The sequence below is a fragment of the Aphelocoma coerulescens genome, chromosome 18 (genome assembly GCF_041296385.1).
Source record: "Aphelocoma coerulescens isolate FSJ_1873_10779 chromosome 18, UR_Acoe_1.0, whole genome shotgun sequence".
In the NCBI taxonomy this organism is placed as follows: domain Eukaryota; kingdom Metazoa; phylum Chordata; class Aves; order Passeriformes; family Corvidae; genus Aphelocoma; species Aphelocoma coerulescens.
The window spans coordinates 4205004-4221079 of NC_091031.1; the positions used below are offsets into that span (position 1 = coordinate 4205004).

General features: G+C 42.5%; 2 protein-coding genes across 5 annotated transcripts in view; one reads left to right on the top strand and one right to left on the bottom strand.

Moving 5' to 3' along the window:
- The first annotated feature begins 31 nt into the window (after positions 1-31).
- Positions 32-6612, top strand: C18H17orf75 (chromosome 18 C17orf75 homolog). Of its 2 annotated transcripts, none has more exons than XM_069032662.1 (10): positions 32-241; positions 488-568; positions 1215-1340; positions 1772-1912; positions 2112-2169; positions 2845-2964; positions 3623-3687; positions 3805-3941; positions 4487-4590; positions 5209-5361. In XM_069032662.1, the coding sequence occupies exons 1-10, from the start codon at positions 114-116 to the stop codon at positions 5266-5268; spliced, it is 1020 nt and encodes a 339-aa protein (XP_068888763.1). In that variant the 5' UTR covers positions 32-113; the 3' UTR covers positions 5269-5361. The 2 variants fall into 2 exon arrangements, with proteins under 2 accessions (XP_068888763.1, XP_068888764.1); XM_069032663.1 differs by having other exon boundaries at positions 38-241; positions 5244-6612.
- A 1275-nt stretch (positions 6613-7887) lies between these two features.
- The window catches only part of RHBDL3 (rhomboid like 3), a 65571-nt gene continuing 57382 nt past the window's right edge, over positions 7888-16076 (bottom strand). For all 3 annotated transcript variants that reach the window (XM_069032731.1, XM_069032730.1, XM_069032732.1), the window contains 2 exons: positions 14023-14083; positions 7888-13307 (listed from right to left, as the gene is read on the bottom strand). In XM_069032731.1, coding sequence (XP_068888832.1) covers positions 13036-13307; positions 14023-14083 — 333 coding nt within the window. In that variant the 3' untranslated portion in view covers positions 7888-13035. The remainder of the gene's footprint in view (positions 13308-14022; positions 14084-16076) is intronic.

The window sequence follows — 16076 nt, forward strand, 5'->3', positions numbered from 1 at the left end:
CCGCAAGCTCCTCCCAGCGCCGGGCCCCGGGGCGGGTTCACGGCACACCCGGTGCGGCGGGGTGGCAGCGCAGCCCGGTGGCTCCTCGCTGCACAGGCGGGGCTGGGGCCGCGATGCTGCCGGTGCTGCCGGACGGCGATGAACGGGAGCTGGAGAGCAGCGAGGAGGGCGGCGGCACGGGCGAGGAGCGGCGGCCGGAGCGGCACGGCTGCACCTACCACGGCCTATATGGTTACCGCAGGTGAGGCGCCGGGTCCCCCCGCGGGGAGGCCGTGCCCAGGCCTCGGTCATTTCCAGCTCCCTGAATTCCCTTTATTTCTCCACCCCTCTCTTTCCCCCCAGTGAGATTCTCTCCCTCCCATAATGCACCGATTCCTCTCTCCTGCTTTTAATCGCCCTCGGGCCGTGCCTTTTCACTGCTGCAGCCCCTGTTCCCTGTTTCGTATCACGGCTGTAAACTCACTCCCGGGAATCACTTGGGTTCCAGGTCTGCGCAGCAGGGAGCCGCCGACGGGGATGGCAGTGCCGGCGGCGCCGTGGCACACACACCCTCCACTGAAGACTTCAGGTAAAGCCGACCGGCAGAACAGCACAATCACGGGAACACCCCGATTTGAAGTCTTTGCCGTATTGTTGTCAATCATTGTTAAGTCCTCTTAAGTTCTTTTAAAACATAACCCCCCCTGAAAGCATTCTGGAGTCCCCATGGCACTTCTGGAATACCTGGGGAATGGACACATATATAGAGCTTAAATAATGCATTCAACAGAAACTATCGTCCTTGAGTTGAACTCTCTTTTCTTTGCTACTAGTACTTGATATTGAACTCTCTTTTCTTTGCTACTAGTACTTGATATTGCTGTATTGACTTGGTTCTTCATGTAGGTAACATATAACAAAAATTTATTAATTTTCAATGGACATCTTTCCTTACACTCTGTATTACAGTTTGGGAAACATAGGAACAAAGAGGACAGTATCTTGTCCGTAGCTGCTGGGAAGGTCAGCCTGAGCTGACATCACAACTCCCGACTCCTGGTGAGTGGGCAAACCACTGACTGCTCATGATGGGCCAAAAGTCACAGAGCTGCCTTAACTGTCACCAGAGAGAGAGATCGCAGGGACCCCAGTGCTAGAAGCAGGTTCTGCACATGTTGAGAGACACAAAACAAAAACATTTGACTTTTGGTAATGATTTCTTCTGGTTTTTAAAGCCTCTCCTTGCTGGACACCAACTTACCAGCTGAAGCAGAGACGGAGTTGCGCAATTTCATTGCTAAGCGTCTTACTAAAGGAGCCCTGTTTGAAGGAATGGGGAATGTAGCATCAGTGGGGCTGAGGTAAATTTTTGAAATAATTGGTGAATGAGAGCTGTAAGGAACACTGGCAGGACTGCACATCTTGCCTGCCTGCTGCTGCACTTAGGTTTAATCCTGATTCCATTTTCTCAATCTATTGCTGCCGTTAATAACAGCCTTACACAATGGCACTTTCCTTTTTTAGGTAGCTTTGAGAAAAATATTGTTTTAAATTATTTACTGTTTGAATACTTGAAAAATACTACATAGTTTATGATTATTTCCTTTTAAACTCCTCTGATCAGACAGAAGAAAGAAGATCTAAGAGCTCTACATGTGGCCATAGGAGCCACCAATGCTGGTGGTTAAAATTACCTCAGAAATCATCTATGTCTGCTTTTTGCATTTACTTATTGTGACGTATCTGGAAGAAAGTAATGTAATTATTTTCTTTTTTCTTCTTTTTTTTATAGCATACCAGAAGGTAAAGTTGGTTGTTACTACTGTCGTTTCCAACAAGAAAGTCTTCTGGAAATGGCAACATTGGAATCAGACATCAATGCTCCAGAATTTGTGGTTTGTTTCTTAGGTGGCTCAGAGAAAGGTCTGGAACTATATCCTTACCTTTAACTTTCTTAACCTGTATGGAGAGGGAGATGATGTAAAAATTATCTTGTCATTTTGTCTGTTTCTACTTGAAATCAGCTTGTTTGTGCACACCTTCCAGTAACTGAAAATGTCAGTAACAGCCATATACTGAAAGGAAAAAATGCAGGTCTTAACTGAGGCATCTTATTTTCCTTAAGAAGATACTTTCAGACTTGAGTTGGACAAATACATTCAAAATTTGAAGATAAATCTTGATTTGGAGGTAAAGCCTAACTTTTTTTTTAAGTTGTAAAAATTAATATTTATGCAGATTAATTGCTAAAATAATCTGGAAGATCTACTCTATAAAGACAAAATAGGTGTTTCAAGTACCAGTATGAAACACTGGGAGAGGTACTTGACTCACTATTGTACAATGAATGTCTAAGGTGCTATCAGCCACACAAGTCAAAAGGAAAAAAACAAAGGGGGGACTTTTTTGTGTTAGTCATAAATCTCTTAAAGGTCACTTACAGTTAAATTTGGAGAGAAGAATAACTAATAAAAGGTAATGGTCTGCAAGGAAGTTATCAATGTCCACCTCGATTCTTACCAGTTCTGAATGTTAAGAAAGGACATTTGTGGGTTTCTTGTCACATTTTTCTAGTGGAAGTTCTGCATTTTAAGTCTCTTTGTCATCCCATCTGTTGTTGCATGGCCTTCACTTAATATATACCGTAATATTACAGTTCTGGCTGTTTCTTAAAATGCAAAGCCTTTCATTGCTGATAAAGTGAGTCTTTAAATGTCAAACTCATTATTTTAAGTTCACTGTGGTTTGAGGTTAAGAAGGCTCCAACATCCAAATATCTTATGTTGAGTAGATTATTAATAAAGCTTCTATTTGCATAGAAATCTAATTTGTAGTTAAAGTTTTTAATGTTTCAACTTGCTACAGCAAAAAAGCTTGGAAACCTATGTTAGCCCCTACCTGAGGAGCTGGTTTGAGGATGCCATCTGCCCTATTCAGAGGGTCATGCAGCTCTTCCATGACAAACTCGCCTCTCTGCTACATGCTGTAAGTGTATTTAAAACTGGGTAGCTAAAAAACCTCCAGAAGGCATCTCAGTGACTCTAGCATGGTTAAAATGTATTTGCTTGTATTTGCTTTCCCAGCAGGAGTAAATGAAAACTCCCTTTCCCCCCCTTTTTTTGATTGTGTTTTTTTTGTTTCTTTGGTTTTTGTTTTTTTTTTTTAATTCAGAGCAAGTACTTTTCCCCTGCTTATTGCTAAGGAAGCACATAACAATTTCTTCTATCAATTAAAAAAAAAACAATTACCTAATGGTGTCCATGCTGAAATTAGAATAAGAAAATTAGAAACAGCATGAGCAGGCTGTCCATGCTATAATTCTTCTGAATGAAAAGCGGTGTTACATTGTGTATGTGCCGTGTGTAATTCGCTGGAAACAGAAAAGAGACTAATCCTAGCTCTAGTCCCCAAGTTTGAGGAGGCTCTGGATAGAATAATTTACAGAATGTAACTGCTGAATGTCTTCTAAGTGTGAAACCAGCTGCAATGACTACAATACAGAGTACTGCCTTGACAAGAACAATTTTTAAAATACCACATTATGTATTTATTGCTTGGAACTGCAATATCAACAAAATTAATACTGAAGTTGCATCCAGCTTTTTCCTTTTTTTCCCCCTTCTTGTTTCTTTTTTTGTTTAAGGCTCTGAGTTACACTCCTGTAGAAGTCAAAAATGCAGATGAAAGAACAGAAAAGGACATCAGCAGGTAAAAATATTTTGAGACCAAGGAACCTTTGAGTAACTTGGCTTCTGTGTATGACAGTCACCTTGGTGTCCAGGAGTTGTAAAAGAGCAAACAGTTGACAAGAGCTTTCTTTGTCAGGTTCCTGGCAGCTGCCAGCCTCCAAGGACTTGTCCAGGAAGGCACAATGACCTCTCTGTGTATTGCCATGACAGAGGAACAGCACAAGTCCATGGTTATAGATTGTAGTGGACCTCAGCCCCAGCTGCATAATGCAGGTGAGATTACAGCTGTGCACACTTCATGTTGCTCCTTTGGATCCATCAGCTGCTGAGAGCTGTGACATTAGAGGCAGTTGAGGATATGCAGAAGCTTATAGGCTCCTGCCCAGAAAGTTTGGGTTCTGGCTGGAAACAGGAACACCTGTTGTCCTGCGAGGTACCAGAGTAGTTTGTTATACCAGACACACTGAAACCCTGGGTTGAAAATGCTTGGTAACCCACAGTACATTTAGTTTGTGACCATGAAAGTATGACTTGTACATTTCAGGGAATCTGCAAAACTTTTTTTTCCTGTTGTGGTTTTGACAAATGTTGGGAAAAGGAGTTCAACAATTGGAACCCAGTCTTGTGTAATCCCTGTAGCTGTGTTTGCCTTTCTTTCCCACATATCTTGTTTTTCCTTAAGACTTATTTCCTGGCCCAGGTATATTGCTATCAGTTGTTATGTGAGAGTGATTAAACCAGGTGAATGCAGCGGTATATTTATGTTGAGCTCATTTGTTTTTTCTCATCTCTTCTCTGTGTTCCTGAACATTTAACAGGAAGCAACAGATTCTGTGAGGATTGGATGCAGGCTTTTGTGAATGGTGCTGAAGGTGCAAATCCATTTCTTTTCCGGCAGATTTTGGAGAACTTTAAATTGAAGGTACCTGTTCATATATATTAAAGACTTGAAGAAGATATTAGGGTTACTGAGGGAGCAAATACTATATGCAAAATATTATTTTGTAGTGAATAAAAGTTTTAGATTATTATGATGTCTATATATCATTAACTGATTAACTCTGAAGCTTAATTTGAGGGCTGGCTTACTGTAGTTGACAAGAACAGCTGTGAAGTGGTGTGAAAGTTTCTTCAGTGAATGCTCCAAAGGTGTTTTCTCAAATTTAAAGTAAGATCCACCTTTTTTGTTGTTGTCGTTTGTTTTCTTAAAATACTGTTAATCTGAGCCTTGCACACGCAATCTCATGTAACTGGTACCATGGGTTCAGTAGTTAACACTTCTTAAGTGAGCTGCCATAACATGAGAATTCTTGCTACAAGTTGGACACATCACGTTGTATCCACATATTTTGCATCATTACAGTAAAAGCTATAATATGCATCCAAGACAATATTCAGTTCTTACATTACTCTTAAGTAGTAATACAAAATTTCTATTGGAAATGCTTTTGCTTCTCATGCTATTTGTCCTTTATTTTCCACAACAGTGGAAAATAAATTATTTTAAATGATATTAAAAATTTTCTTATCCTCCATGTAGGAGGATAAGAAAATGCTCTGTTACTCTTTCCTCAGGCTATCCAGGACATTAACAACCTGAAGAGGTTTATCCGCCAGGCTGAAATGAACCACTATGCCTTGTTCAAGTGCTACCTGTTCCTGAAGAACTGTGGCAGTGGAGACATCCTGCTGAAGATTGTGAAAGTAGAACATGCAGAAATGCCAGAAGCCAGGAACGTAGTGACTGTCCTGGAGGAATTCATGAGGGAAACATCAGTGGCTTAAAATTATTTTACGTATAAATAATTTCTTCTGTGCAGCTATTGCAGGATTTTTAATTTATATTTAAAAGTATTGCCCAACTGAAACCTTAGTTGCAGTTTCACCTGCCTTTTCTTGTTTTTAGACAAAGCAGTATGAGCTTTTTAAATGTGTAAATATCAGATAATATAAACTCCTGCAGAGTTTTCAGATTCTCTAGCTGACTTGCTCCTGTTCTGAGGAAATAATGACATTTGATTTTTACAGTCATTGCAAAACCAAACCCCAATCCCTTACCTGGCAAGCATTTCACTGTTTTAAATATTTTAAGTATTTTAAAAATAATTTCTATCTGGCTACTGTGTTTTAATAAAGAAGCACAAACATCTGGATAGATCTAGATAATAAATGAATTAATCATATTAGTTGAGATAAGAGAACCTAGGTAACAAGTCCATAGCTGGTTTCTGCTTTCAAACTAGTGGTTTGTTCTGCTGCCACTGGATAAACAAGTTGTTAATTGGTACGGAACAGAGCTGCCTTAAGACTGAACCATTGCAGTGATCAGTTTGTATGTGCCTGTATGTATGCATACATACACACAACAGCTATCTGAAACTCCCAGGCTCTTTGATGTACCCCCTTCTTCCTTAGTCTGAAGTGTGATCAAGACCTTCTTTGTATGTTCTTCTATTACAGTTTTGCATAACTGTAAATTACTGTATGTTTTTCAATCATGAAGAAACAAAAAAGTTTCCACGTCTAATAATAAGACCTCTTCAGAATTTGAAGGAAATTAACTTCCCAACTTAATTACTCATACTTTAAAACATTTCTCTGTATTTCAGCAATGAATTCTAACCCACATCATGGGACACATAAGCAGCAGAATACCTGAAGGAAATCTTTATCTACAGCTGGAATAAAAGCTCACGAAGTCTCTGAGTAACCTCAGAAAGAGGATGATTTCTGTAAACCTGATACAATCAAAATTCCCTGGTGGTTCCCTTTGCAGCAGAGGGTGTTTGAACAACTCCCCCTGAAACAGTGACTGTAACTAACGTGGTTCAGTGTGACTTGTGCCGATGCTCTGTACTGTGATGGCAGAAGTTGCTGCTTTTCTGTGACACCATCACGTTGAACCTATAATAAGGATGACAATAAAACACATTCAAAACCACAACAGTGTACCTATAAATTGTCAGTGAGTGTGGTCCTTGACGTCTCCTGTTTAAAACCCTTTATCCCTCAATGCAGAGGAGCTGCAAGTGTGGTATTAGCCAAGGTGACAGACGGTGGTGTATTTGGGCAGGTCAAACAAGAAAAGAAAAGTAGTGTGAAAGAAAACAAACTCCTCATTCAATCATTTGCAGGAGCTCTGAGAAGTAACAAGTGTTTTTTTTCATGAGTGAGCACCACTCAGTAAAACATGTCACCCTTTGTTGCTCCTGTACATTTCTAGCAAAGTTGGAGCACTGATTGTTCAGTTTTTTGGCTGATCAGGACACAAGAGTGAGCTCAGTGCTTAAATAAATTGGATGTGAAAAACAGGTAGCAAGAAAAATGTAGGGTACTAGTAGGCAATAATACTTTGTATTAATTGACAAAAACTGACAAAACCCACCTTACCTTCTTGCTGAAAGTCCTCAGCTAATTAATAGATCTGAGTGTCTCGGAAAGCTCAGTTCAGTGCAGAGAACTGACAGCAAGAGCTGAGTCCTACACATGGTAGCAGTGATCTGCCTCCCTTGGAAGTAGCACATCTGACAGGAACTGCTCCTACATACATCTTCATTCCTATAAATTACACTTTAACCCAGTGTTTCCCAACAAAAACACAACTTATTTTTCAAAATAAACCTCCCCCTTGCACATTGGTAGAAGGATTTTTATTTTAACCAGTTGGAGGTTTACTGCAGAACTTTCTGGATATGTTGTTTCCACTCTTGATTCAAGAGATGGGTGTTGGCTCTGAGATTTGAAAACATTCAGTAGAGCCTGACGTTAAAAGAGCACAACCCTCCTCCCCAGTACAAAAATTTACTCAAATGTACTTGGTCGTCAACTTCCCTGCAGTTCTGAGGTCACAACTGCACTGAAGGGACAGTTGCCAAAAGGTGGGACAACACCTGAATTTCCATACAAGTTCCAAGCTATTTCTGCATGCTCATTAGATCTCATGGAGAGAAATGAAGCTGTAGTTCACTCTCCCCTTTATCTGTTAGACAGACATAAAAATTGAGTTACCAATATCATTATTAGAAGATTATGATGGCAGAGCTCCAAACCAAGGGCTCTTTTGTTAAATACTGTGTTAACTGTACACAAACTTATAAAACTGTCCTTGAAAGTTCTTTCTTGGTTGGTTTTTTGGTATGTGATATAGAACAACTCAATTTTATTACAAAAAAAATAAAAAAATTAAACAGAAAAAAACCAACAACAAAAAAACCACCACCAAATTTAATGGATTCTGCGCTCAAATAATATTTTCACAACAGAAATATACAGAATGTACACAATACAAAAATATTTGGAAACATACAATAGCATCTTACCTTGCAAATATCATTTTGTTTTACTAGCCCTTCACAGGGAAAGTACCATTTGTTCAGTATTTTAAGGCAGAAAATTACATAGTTTAGGGCTTTGTGTTTAACACTTGGAAGTGTTGTTAGCATTAGAAATGTAACTAAAAGAAAAGCTGCATAAATCTGGCTTTATTTGCAAACTGAACAGACACTGTGGGAGTCAGGAGAGAATCAGTGACAATGTGTCTATCAAGCTCACTAAAAATAAGGTACTTTAGCTACTTAAATCATAGAAAGTATTTTGTGCTCTGTGTTGTAAAGTACCCCGAACCATAAATTTTCTGTACTCCTACTGGCATTTCAGAAATACCTCATTAGAAAGCTTTTCCAATTAAAAGCCAGTGATTAAAATACATTTACCTTTAAATAAGCTTGGTTTCTGTCTTAAGTGTGATTCTTTTTTACAGAGCTGCAAAATGCACTGTAGTCCTTTATAACCAGCTCTTGGCATCCGTGATTAGAGAAGGAATCTTTGAGTTCTACCACACAAAGCACTGCAGAGCAGCCACCACTGTAAGAGGAGCAGGGAAGCAGCAACACTCAGAGGTGCTGGTCTGGGTTCTCTAGTCCCAGCTTGCCCCCAGAGGTGGCTGGTGTTGAACTGCCATGTTCACATTCTCCAGTTCCACTTCAGGCAAAGCCAGTGGATGGGTGTTCCAAAGCAACTGGGCTGAGCTTGAATTTATGCGAACAGACTTTGAGCTCTTTACTCAATGAAGAATGTGTGAAAGTCCTACCCACGATCCTGTGAGACTAAATATTGGCACAGAACAGCAGCTGCCTTGTGAGGTCAGCAGTCAGCTGTCATGTTAGTACAAGCTCTGAACATGTCAGATTCCATCCTTCATAGCCCTGTTCACACTCAAAGGGCCCAATCTGATCTAAAACACATGGGCAGTATAATCCATCAGAAGGAGCAAGGTGTTGGGGTAAAGAATCCCTGAGCTTTATTTCTAGTAACAGCTTCTCTAGCTTCCCCCTTCCCTGTTGATAACATACTTCCCACTGCCAAAGGAGCAAGTAGTGAAAAACCACAATACGCCACGTAAGTGCTAAGATTCCTCATCAACTGACAGGGAAACAGTGACACAAGATGTTGTCTTAAAAACTCAGCAAAAGTAAATTCATCAGCATTTTTATGACTGCTACAACTCACTCAGAGATTGTTTCTGGTAACCTCCTTTCCCATCACTGCATGACAACTCTCTCCCTCCTCCCTCCTATGTTATTACCGCTGTGTGTAAAACTAATCTTTACCTGTTTCCAAGCATCTAGGAATAAAAGGTGCCATTTGCGGTCCCCGTGGACTTTGATCTGTCTGGTTCTCCACTTTTCTCCTCTTCCTCACGGCTGTCGCAGCCACTTGTCCCGCCCGTCTCCGGGAGGCGGCCGGAGCCGGGCCGGTGCTACTGCCCGGCGCCGGCAGGTGTCCCTGGCAGCTCCGCATCCAGCACCGCCGGCTCCCCGCCTGCCGCACTGCCCCTAATCCTCCCGGACCACTGCTGTAATGAACTCACTGCAAGTCAAATCCACCACACAAACGGCTGCTTTTTTTTTTTTTTTTTCTCCCCCAGGTGTTGTGTCCTCACTCAAGGACACAGCATAAAATAACTTGCTCCGAAGTGCACTGTTCAAACCTGTACACTGGTGACAGTCCTTGCCCTCTGCTCTAGCACTGCACAGTCATAAGGTTCAATAGATTCATGTTTTATCCGACTGATGGAAAATCCTGGCAGTAGCTGAAATAAAACCACAACTAATCACTGAAACCAGTCGCTTGGTGGATGCTCCTTCAGGAACACACTACTGACTGTGACAGGTTGGAACCACGAATGAGTAGGATGGAGAATATTACATCTCCAACATAAGCCAGCAGCTTCAAGGACATCTGGAGGTAACAGAAAAGCCTGGCTGCTGTTAGGTCTGTGGTGCTGCAGCACTGTGGCACTCATGGGTGTGTTAGAAAATAACATAACTGGAATTCATGATACTCTGTAAAAACATAGCAAGTTTTCACACTGTAATTTTAATGATTAAAAAAATAATTTAAAAGCTTAAGCACCTCGTGCTGCTTCTGGCTCCATGAGTTGGTTGATTCTTAGCAGACAACAGGCTCTGTGCACAAACTGCTCCATGTATGGGGAGAGATTTCAGCTCTGATGAGCAGGACTGTGAGAGGGTTGCATTCTTTCACCTACAATAAATCTAACACTGCCTTAAAGTCTGGCCTTTCTGATCCCCAGGGTTGTTTGTAGACTTGTTCAGGCAGGGTATGGGGAAACAGAATGGAAGTCAGAAAGATGAACAACAGTTTAAAAGAACAAATCATAAGATCATCTTCAGAGCTGTTTTCAACCAGTTCATGTAAACTACATTCATCTATGGAACAAGGACCAAGGAAGGCTGTCTGGATTCCTCTGTTCAGCTCCTTCCTGCTCCTGAGCTGAGCAAAGACGTGTTTGCCATGATCAAGCTGATCAAGAAACTGGTGGCTCTTCAACTTGTACCTTGCTGCTTCACCTCAGAGCACACACTGACAGGCATGGAAACCTCTGCTGGGGAGCAGCTTATAGGCACTAAGTAGATTTCAGCTGAGAAGCCAAAAATAGAAGTCAATTGGTGCATATTGCACTCTGGTAAATTATAGGCAAAATAATCTGGGGTTGTTTTGCAATTGAAATTTTCTGTCAAAATTTTAAAAGCTCTCCTAAAACTTAAGGGGAACTCTCATTCCTGGTCACCTCTGTTTTCAAGACATTTGTAATGACAAAGACTTAGCAATAGGTGAGGGAAGAAATGTCCTCCTTACTTGTTACCATGTCAGAACTCTGCTAGCTTCTGCTCTCCTTCCTGCCTGCTGCTCCCAGGGGGATCTATGGCTATGACACTCACTGGGCCAGCACCTGCTACAATATATGGGAACTTTTGTGACGGCTGTGATCTGGACCAAAACTGCAGAGGTAAAATGGCACAGGGAACCAGTCCCTTCTTCAAAATGAACAGAGCTCTGGCCCATATCCCTTCCTCTTGGTCCTCGATGAGGGCCCATGAGCAATGTACTGGCCATGCAGAACAACAAAAGTGCAGTCATCCTCAGAAATCCCATTTCTGTGCACAAAGGTGGCAAAAATTGTTTCTTTTGCAGCTAAGGCTTATTCCAGGCTGTAGAAACACTTATTTTCTCCCCCCTCCTTCTGAAGCAAGAGAACTTTTACTAGTGCATCCTGTGGGAGTGAACTTCACCCCTCAACCCAGAGATATTTTTCCATAAGAGGCAAAGAAGGGGGCAGCTGATAAGCACTTATGGATATCCCATCTAGGACAGGCTCCTACTAGCTTGTGGTATCATCTGGCAGCATGGATAGCACAGCTGAGAGAATAATGCCCCCAAGACAGAGACATTTTTCTACAGAGCAAACACAACTGCTATAGTACCCATGGGATATGCTGTGAAAGGCTCTGGTGGCTGGTGCCTGGGCACCAACAAGAAAGAGAAAAAAGGAAGGGAGGAGCTTGTCTGGAGAGAGTCTTATGGCTGCTTTATCCAGACAACCGAATAGGTGGGTAAAGGGGAGAGAAAAGGAGGGCACCCACATTCCTGGGCTGTAATTTGGCAGCTCTCTAAAGGGACAAGCAAAATAAGAACCTTACAGAGAAGAGTACCTATAAGCACTGCTTGTGCTACCGATGTCGCCATGTGGTTCCCAGGTCCGTGCAGGCAACTGTATGGACTGTGCCATAGCCCAGTTACAGATTGCCTGAATCTGGGCTTGAACAGCATTAAAGAAAAAGGCATCATTTCAACTAACTGTTGTTTGGAGCTCCTGAACATCCATTGCTTCAGGAAGAGGCACCCTCAAAATTTAGCAGTCATCTTAAAACCAGTTTTAACCATTTCACAATGATCACTAGCAAATAACACCCTTTCCACTTCAGTGGGAAACCAGTGCTACATACAAACTGATTTAACTCCACTGCCTTCAGTGGACTAGACCCCAAATGGACTGTATGGCTCTAAAGACTGGATAGTTCCTACCCTGGGCTGCTGGAGGTGATCATGGTCCCACTTTCCTACAAAGAACATGCTGGAAGAGTTGAGATCCTTGCTAGGAGCTCACTGCAGGCCAAGTGTTCGGTCAGTGTGGCCAGAAAAAAAGTGAGAAGAAAACAGCACCTGATTGTCATCTGATAAAACCACAAATGAACATTTGCCCTCCTTTTCTTCATCCCTCAAAAGAAAAAAAAAACCCAAAAAAACAAACCAACCCATCCACACCCTCTAGACACAGTAGGCTGGGGAGGGGGGGGGAATAGTTAATTAAAATCAAGTTAAACATGCACAGTAAAAGTCACCTCTGGCTGGGTGTCCACAACACTAAGATTCCCAATGTTTATAGTGCAACTTCATTTGACCTGTAGTTGAAGACCAGTCTCCATCACTTTGTGTGATCAAGTTCTGCTGATTCCTTTTAAAGTTGTGCAAGACAAGTTTCACCATAGGCTAAAACATCTTAGGAACCATTCAAGTAATTAGACAGTGGCACTGGTACAGCTGAACAGTCAGATGTGTCCAAAGAAGCCAGACTCAAGCTGCCTTGTGAGTACCATGTGAGTCTCTAATTAGTAAATGGCTGCTCTTTTTCCCTTTTAGTGTTCAGTAACATTGAGGAAATTCACTCAGCAATTGGTCATAATTCCAGCACTGATATTTGTATTTGAAAATACAAATATCTCATAGAAAATATTGATGTGTGCTAACAACCCAAGCAGTCAGTGCCCAGGTGCAGGGCAGAAACTGCAGGGCATGGCCAGCCAGAGTTACAGAACCTGTTGAATTTGTGAACAAACTGATCAGCCCATTCTTTAATGAGATCTTTAAGCACTTCCTTCAGCACACTTGTGTGTTCAGAAGAATCATCCTCCCCTAAGTTAAATACAAAAATAGATTCTTCATCTTCATTCATTTAACACAGCTGACAGATGACTTCTGCTCTCCAGTTTTCTGTCCCATGTTTTCAAGGAGGGGGAGGTAGCTTTAGATCCAACAGACTGTAGGCAAAAATATTCCAGAAGATGGCAAACAAGACAAAAATGATGTAAATAGAAAGGAAGATCCACCATAAAGTCTGATCTTGGAGTCTCTGCTCATAGTTCCTCAGGATGATGACACCAAGGGTGATTCCAACCATCACCCCTCCCAGGTGAGCCATGAAGCTGGGGTGAGGGCATGGCGGGTAAGCAGAGGGGTGGAATCGCAGCCACACAGCTCTTCCAAATTCAAAGCTCACTGGAACAAAGAATAAAAAATAAATTAATTGTCTAGGTTATCCCTTCTTAAGTCCATGTTGCAGACAGCAGTGCATTCCTGAGGAGATGGAGAGGGAGAAGTTGCCTTGTATGGTGAGCACAGGGAAGCTGTAGCTGTGTCAGGGCTGTGGCACACAGACACGAGGTCTCTCCAGTGGCGGGAAAGGGATCTGGGTTTGTGGGAGTGTAGATAGGTTGGGGAGTATTTGCCTCCTGAAATTTATACCAAAACCATAACAAAAATGAGTTAGAATTTGAAGACAGTTGTCTGTGATGAATACATGGTTTGGTTTCCCTTATTGTGCCCCCCGGTGGTATGGCTGGATGAATTCATCAGTGTGCGTATAATGCTTCCACCATCCCAGATAGGACGTGCTCTAGGAAACCCAAGTATTATCATTATGAAAGCACTGCATGTTTGAGACTGCAAAGAGAAGATGCTTAAGTCCAATTCTTTCACAAACACCACAAGCTATAGATGCTAGCTAATGACAAATCCTTATTTCCAAATACTTGTGTTGAAAGCCAAAATCTGCAGTGGAGAGCAATGTGGTTCCTGCTGCCGGAAGGTCCAGATGCAAGTTCCTACCAAAACTGCTGCTAAGTCAAACCCTCCGAGTCAGCTTGAACTATTATGACAAGGACAAACAAAACAGGACTGGCTGCATGTGTGCCAAGCATTGTATGGTACTTACTACAGATCAAGGCAACAGCCATGCGCAGCAGTTTGAATTGGCACTTCATTCCTGACCAGTTCTGGAAAAGAGACAAGGAAAACAAAGTAATGCTGCACACAAACCTGAAGGGATATTACATTTAGATCTGTCACTTGTCAGGCAACTTCTCAGTGCATTCGAGCCCTACTGTGCTTTTTCAATGCTACTTTCTGTGCCTCAGGCTCACTGAAATTCTGCAGCTCAGATCTCTGGCAGAGCTTAGAGAAACAACAAAGACTTCAATAAAAGCATATCAAGGAAACAGTGTAATAAGAAAACCTGGACTTGGCCTCCTCTGTCTTCAGGCTTGGTTGTTAATTATTAATTCCAATAATACTTATTTTTCCAAGCAGGAATGTTTCCATTTCCTTTGGTTACCAGGAGGCACGAGGGAACAGAAGATTCCAGAGACCCTCCCTGCCACAGTCCCTGTGCTCTCCCCAGCTGTGCCAGACTGAGTTTTGCCATCAAACAGCCAGCGCGTCTTTCAGCGTGCGGGAGCATCACACCTAGGTAACAAGTGAGCACAGAGAGACAATGGGGGAAAAGAAAAGCAAAGAAACTCCTCCACCAGAACTGGAAAGGCAGAAAAAATAATTTCAGATGGGAAGAGAGGCAGTGGATAATGGAGAAATAAAGATGCTAAGGTAGCAATTGCTAAACGGATTTGGAGGAGGCCAATGAGTAGTGAAATGACAGACCACTTTGTGACGTTTAAGAAGTCTGGAAAGGTAACTGCTGAAGACTCTCCACACACCTCTGGCAGAGCCTCTTCCTGTAAAGCAGACCAAAATTTCCTCCAATGTCCCCCTCTAACCCTGTGCATTGTGGTGTTAAAAAACCCCTATGTCTGCGTTACCACCCTGAGAGACAGAGGAAGCTCCCTCCTGCTTCTCTTGGCACAGTGGTAGGGGAACACAAATGACACTGAAAATAACTATATATAAGGATGCAATTCCCCAGCAGAAACCCTGTGGTATAGGGGTAGCCCGTCTCCTCCACTCCCTACCTCTCTGCCAGCCACTCAACTGTCTAATTTGGACATCAGCCTCAGCTCATTCATGCTCTGAAAAGCTTGAAGAGGATGAAGGAGACCAATTCTGCTCAGGAAATCTCTCACTTCCCATCTCCCAGCTGTTACAAAGCTGTCTGGAGCAGCACCACTGTGGGTCGCAGCTGGAGCCTGCTGACTTCACTACAGACAAGCATCAAGTACAAGGTTTTCTTTTAGGCTTGACTCTACCACCACCACCCACACATGTCTTCCAGCACCCATATAACAGATCTTCTGTTTCTACTGCAGCCAACCCACATTATCTTCCCACTCAGACCCAGGGGAGGAGCATTATCCTCATTTTTATGGTTATTCTGCTCTGATATTGCTGGTACAGGACAGACATGCCACCACACGAGTCTTCTATCAGCAAAGTCTTTTTTTCCCCGGTGTCAGCTGAGGAGTCCCGTGGGCAGTTGTGCTGGGCTTTGCCACCACCTAGATGAGGGCTGGGGATGAGCTCCTATTTCCAGCCTTAGAGGAATGACAATGCTGGCATTTACTCACCTTTGTGAAGTATTTCATTAGGTGAAACAGCAAAAAGATACATCACTAGATCACCCAGGGTTCAGCTTCAGTCTGGGTTTTACAAATGGAGATAAGGAATATTCTGCACATGAATCCACCAAATGCTAAATTTCCTTAGATACCCACTAAAATTAATGGCACATGCAGACAGAAACAGATCTACACTTCTGCAGAGCCAGTCTGCTTTTCAAACATTCGTCAGCCATTGTGTGGAGAGCTGATAGCCTGGAGAACACTGATAAATTTTGGATTACCAACATCTTTAGCTTGTCCTGACAAGCTACCAGTCATCAGGGTACCAAGCCACCAAATGCAGGGTAATATTTCCATTCCAGGACCACACCACTGAGACAAGACTCTTAGCTGGGGCAAGCTCTGAATGAGCAACAGCTGGGTCAGGCCTTATTTCCAGCCCCTTTGGGCCACCAGACCTGGCTCACTCGGAGAGGTC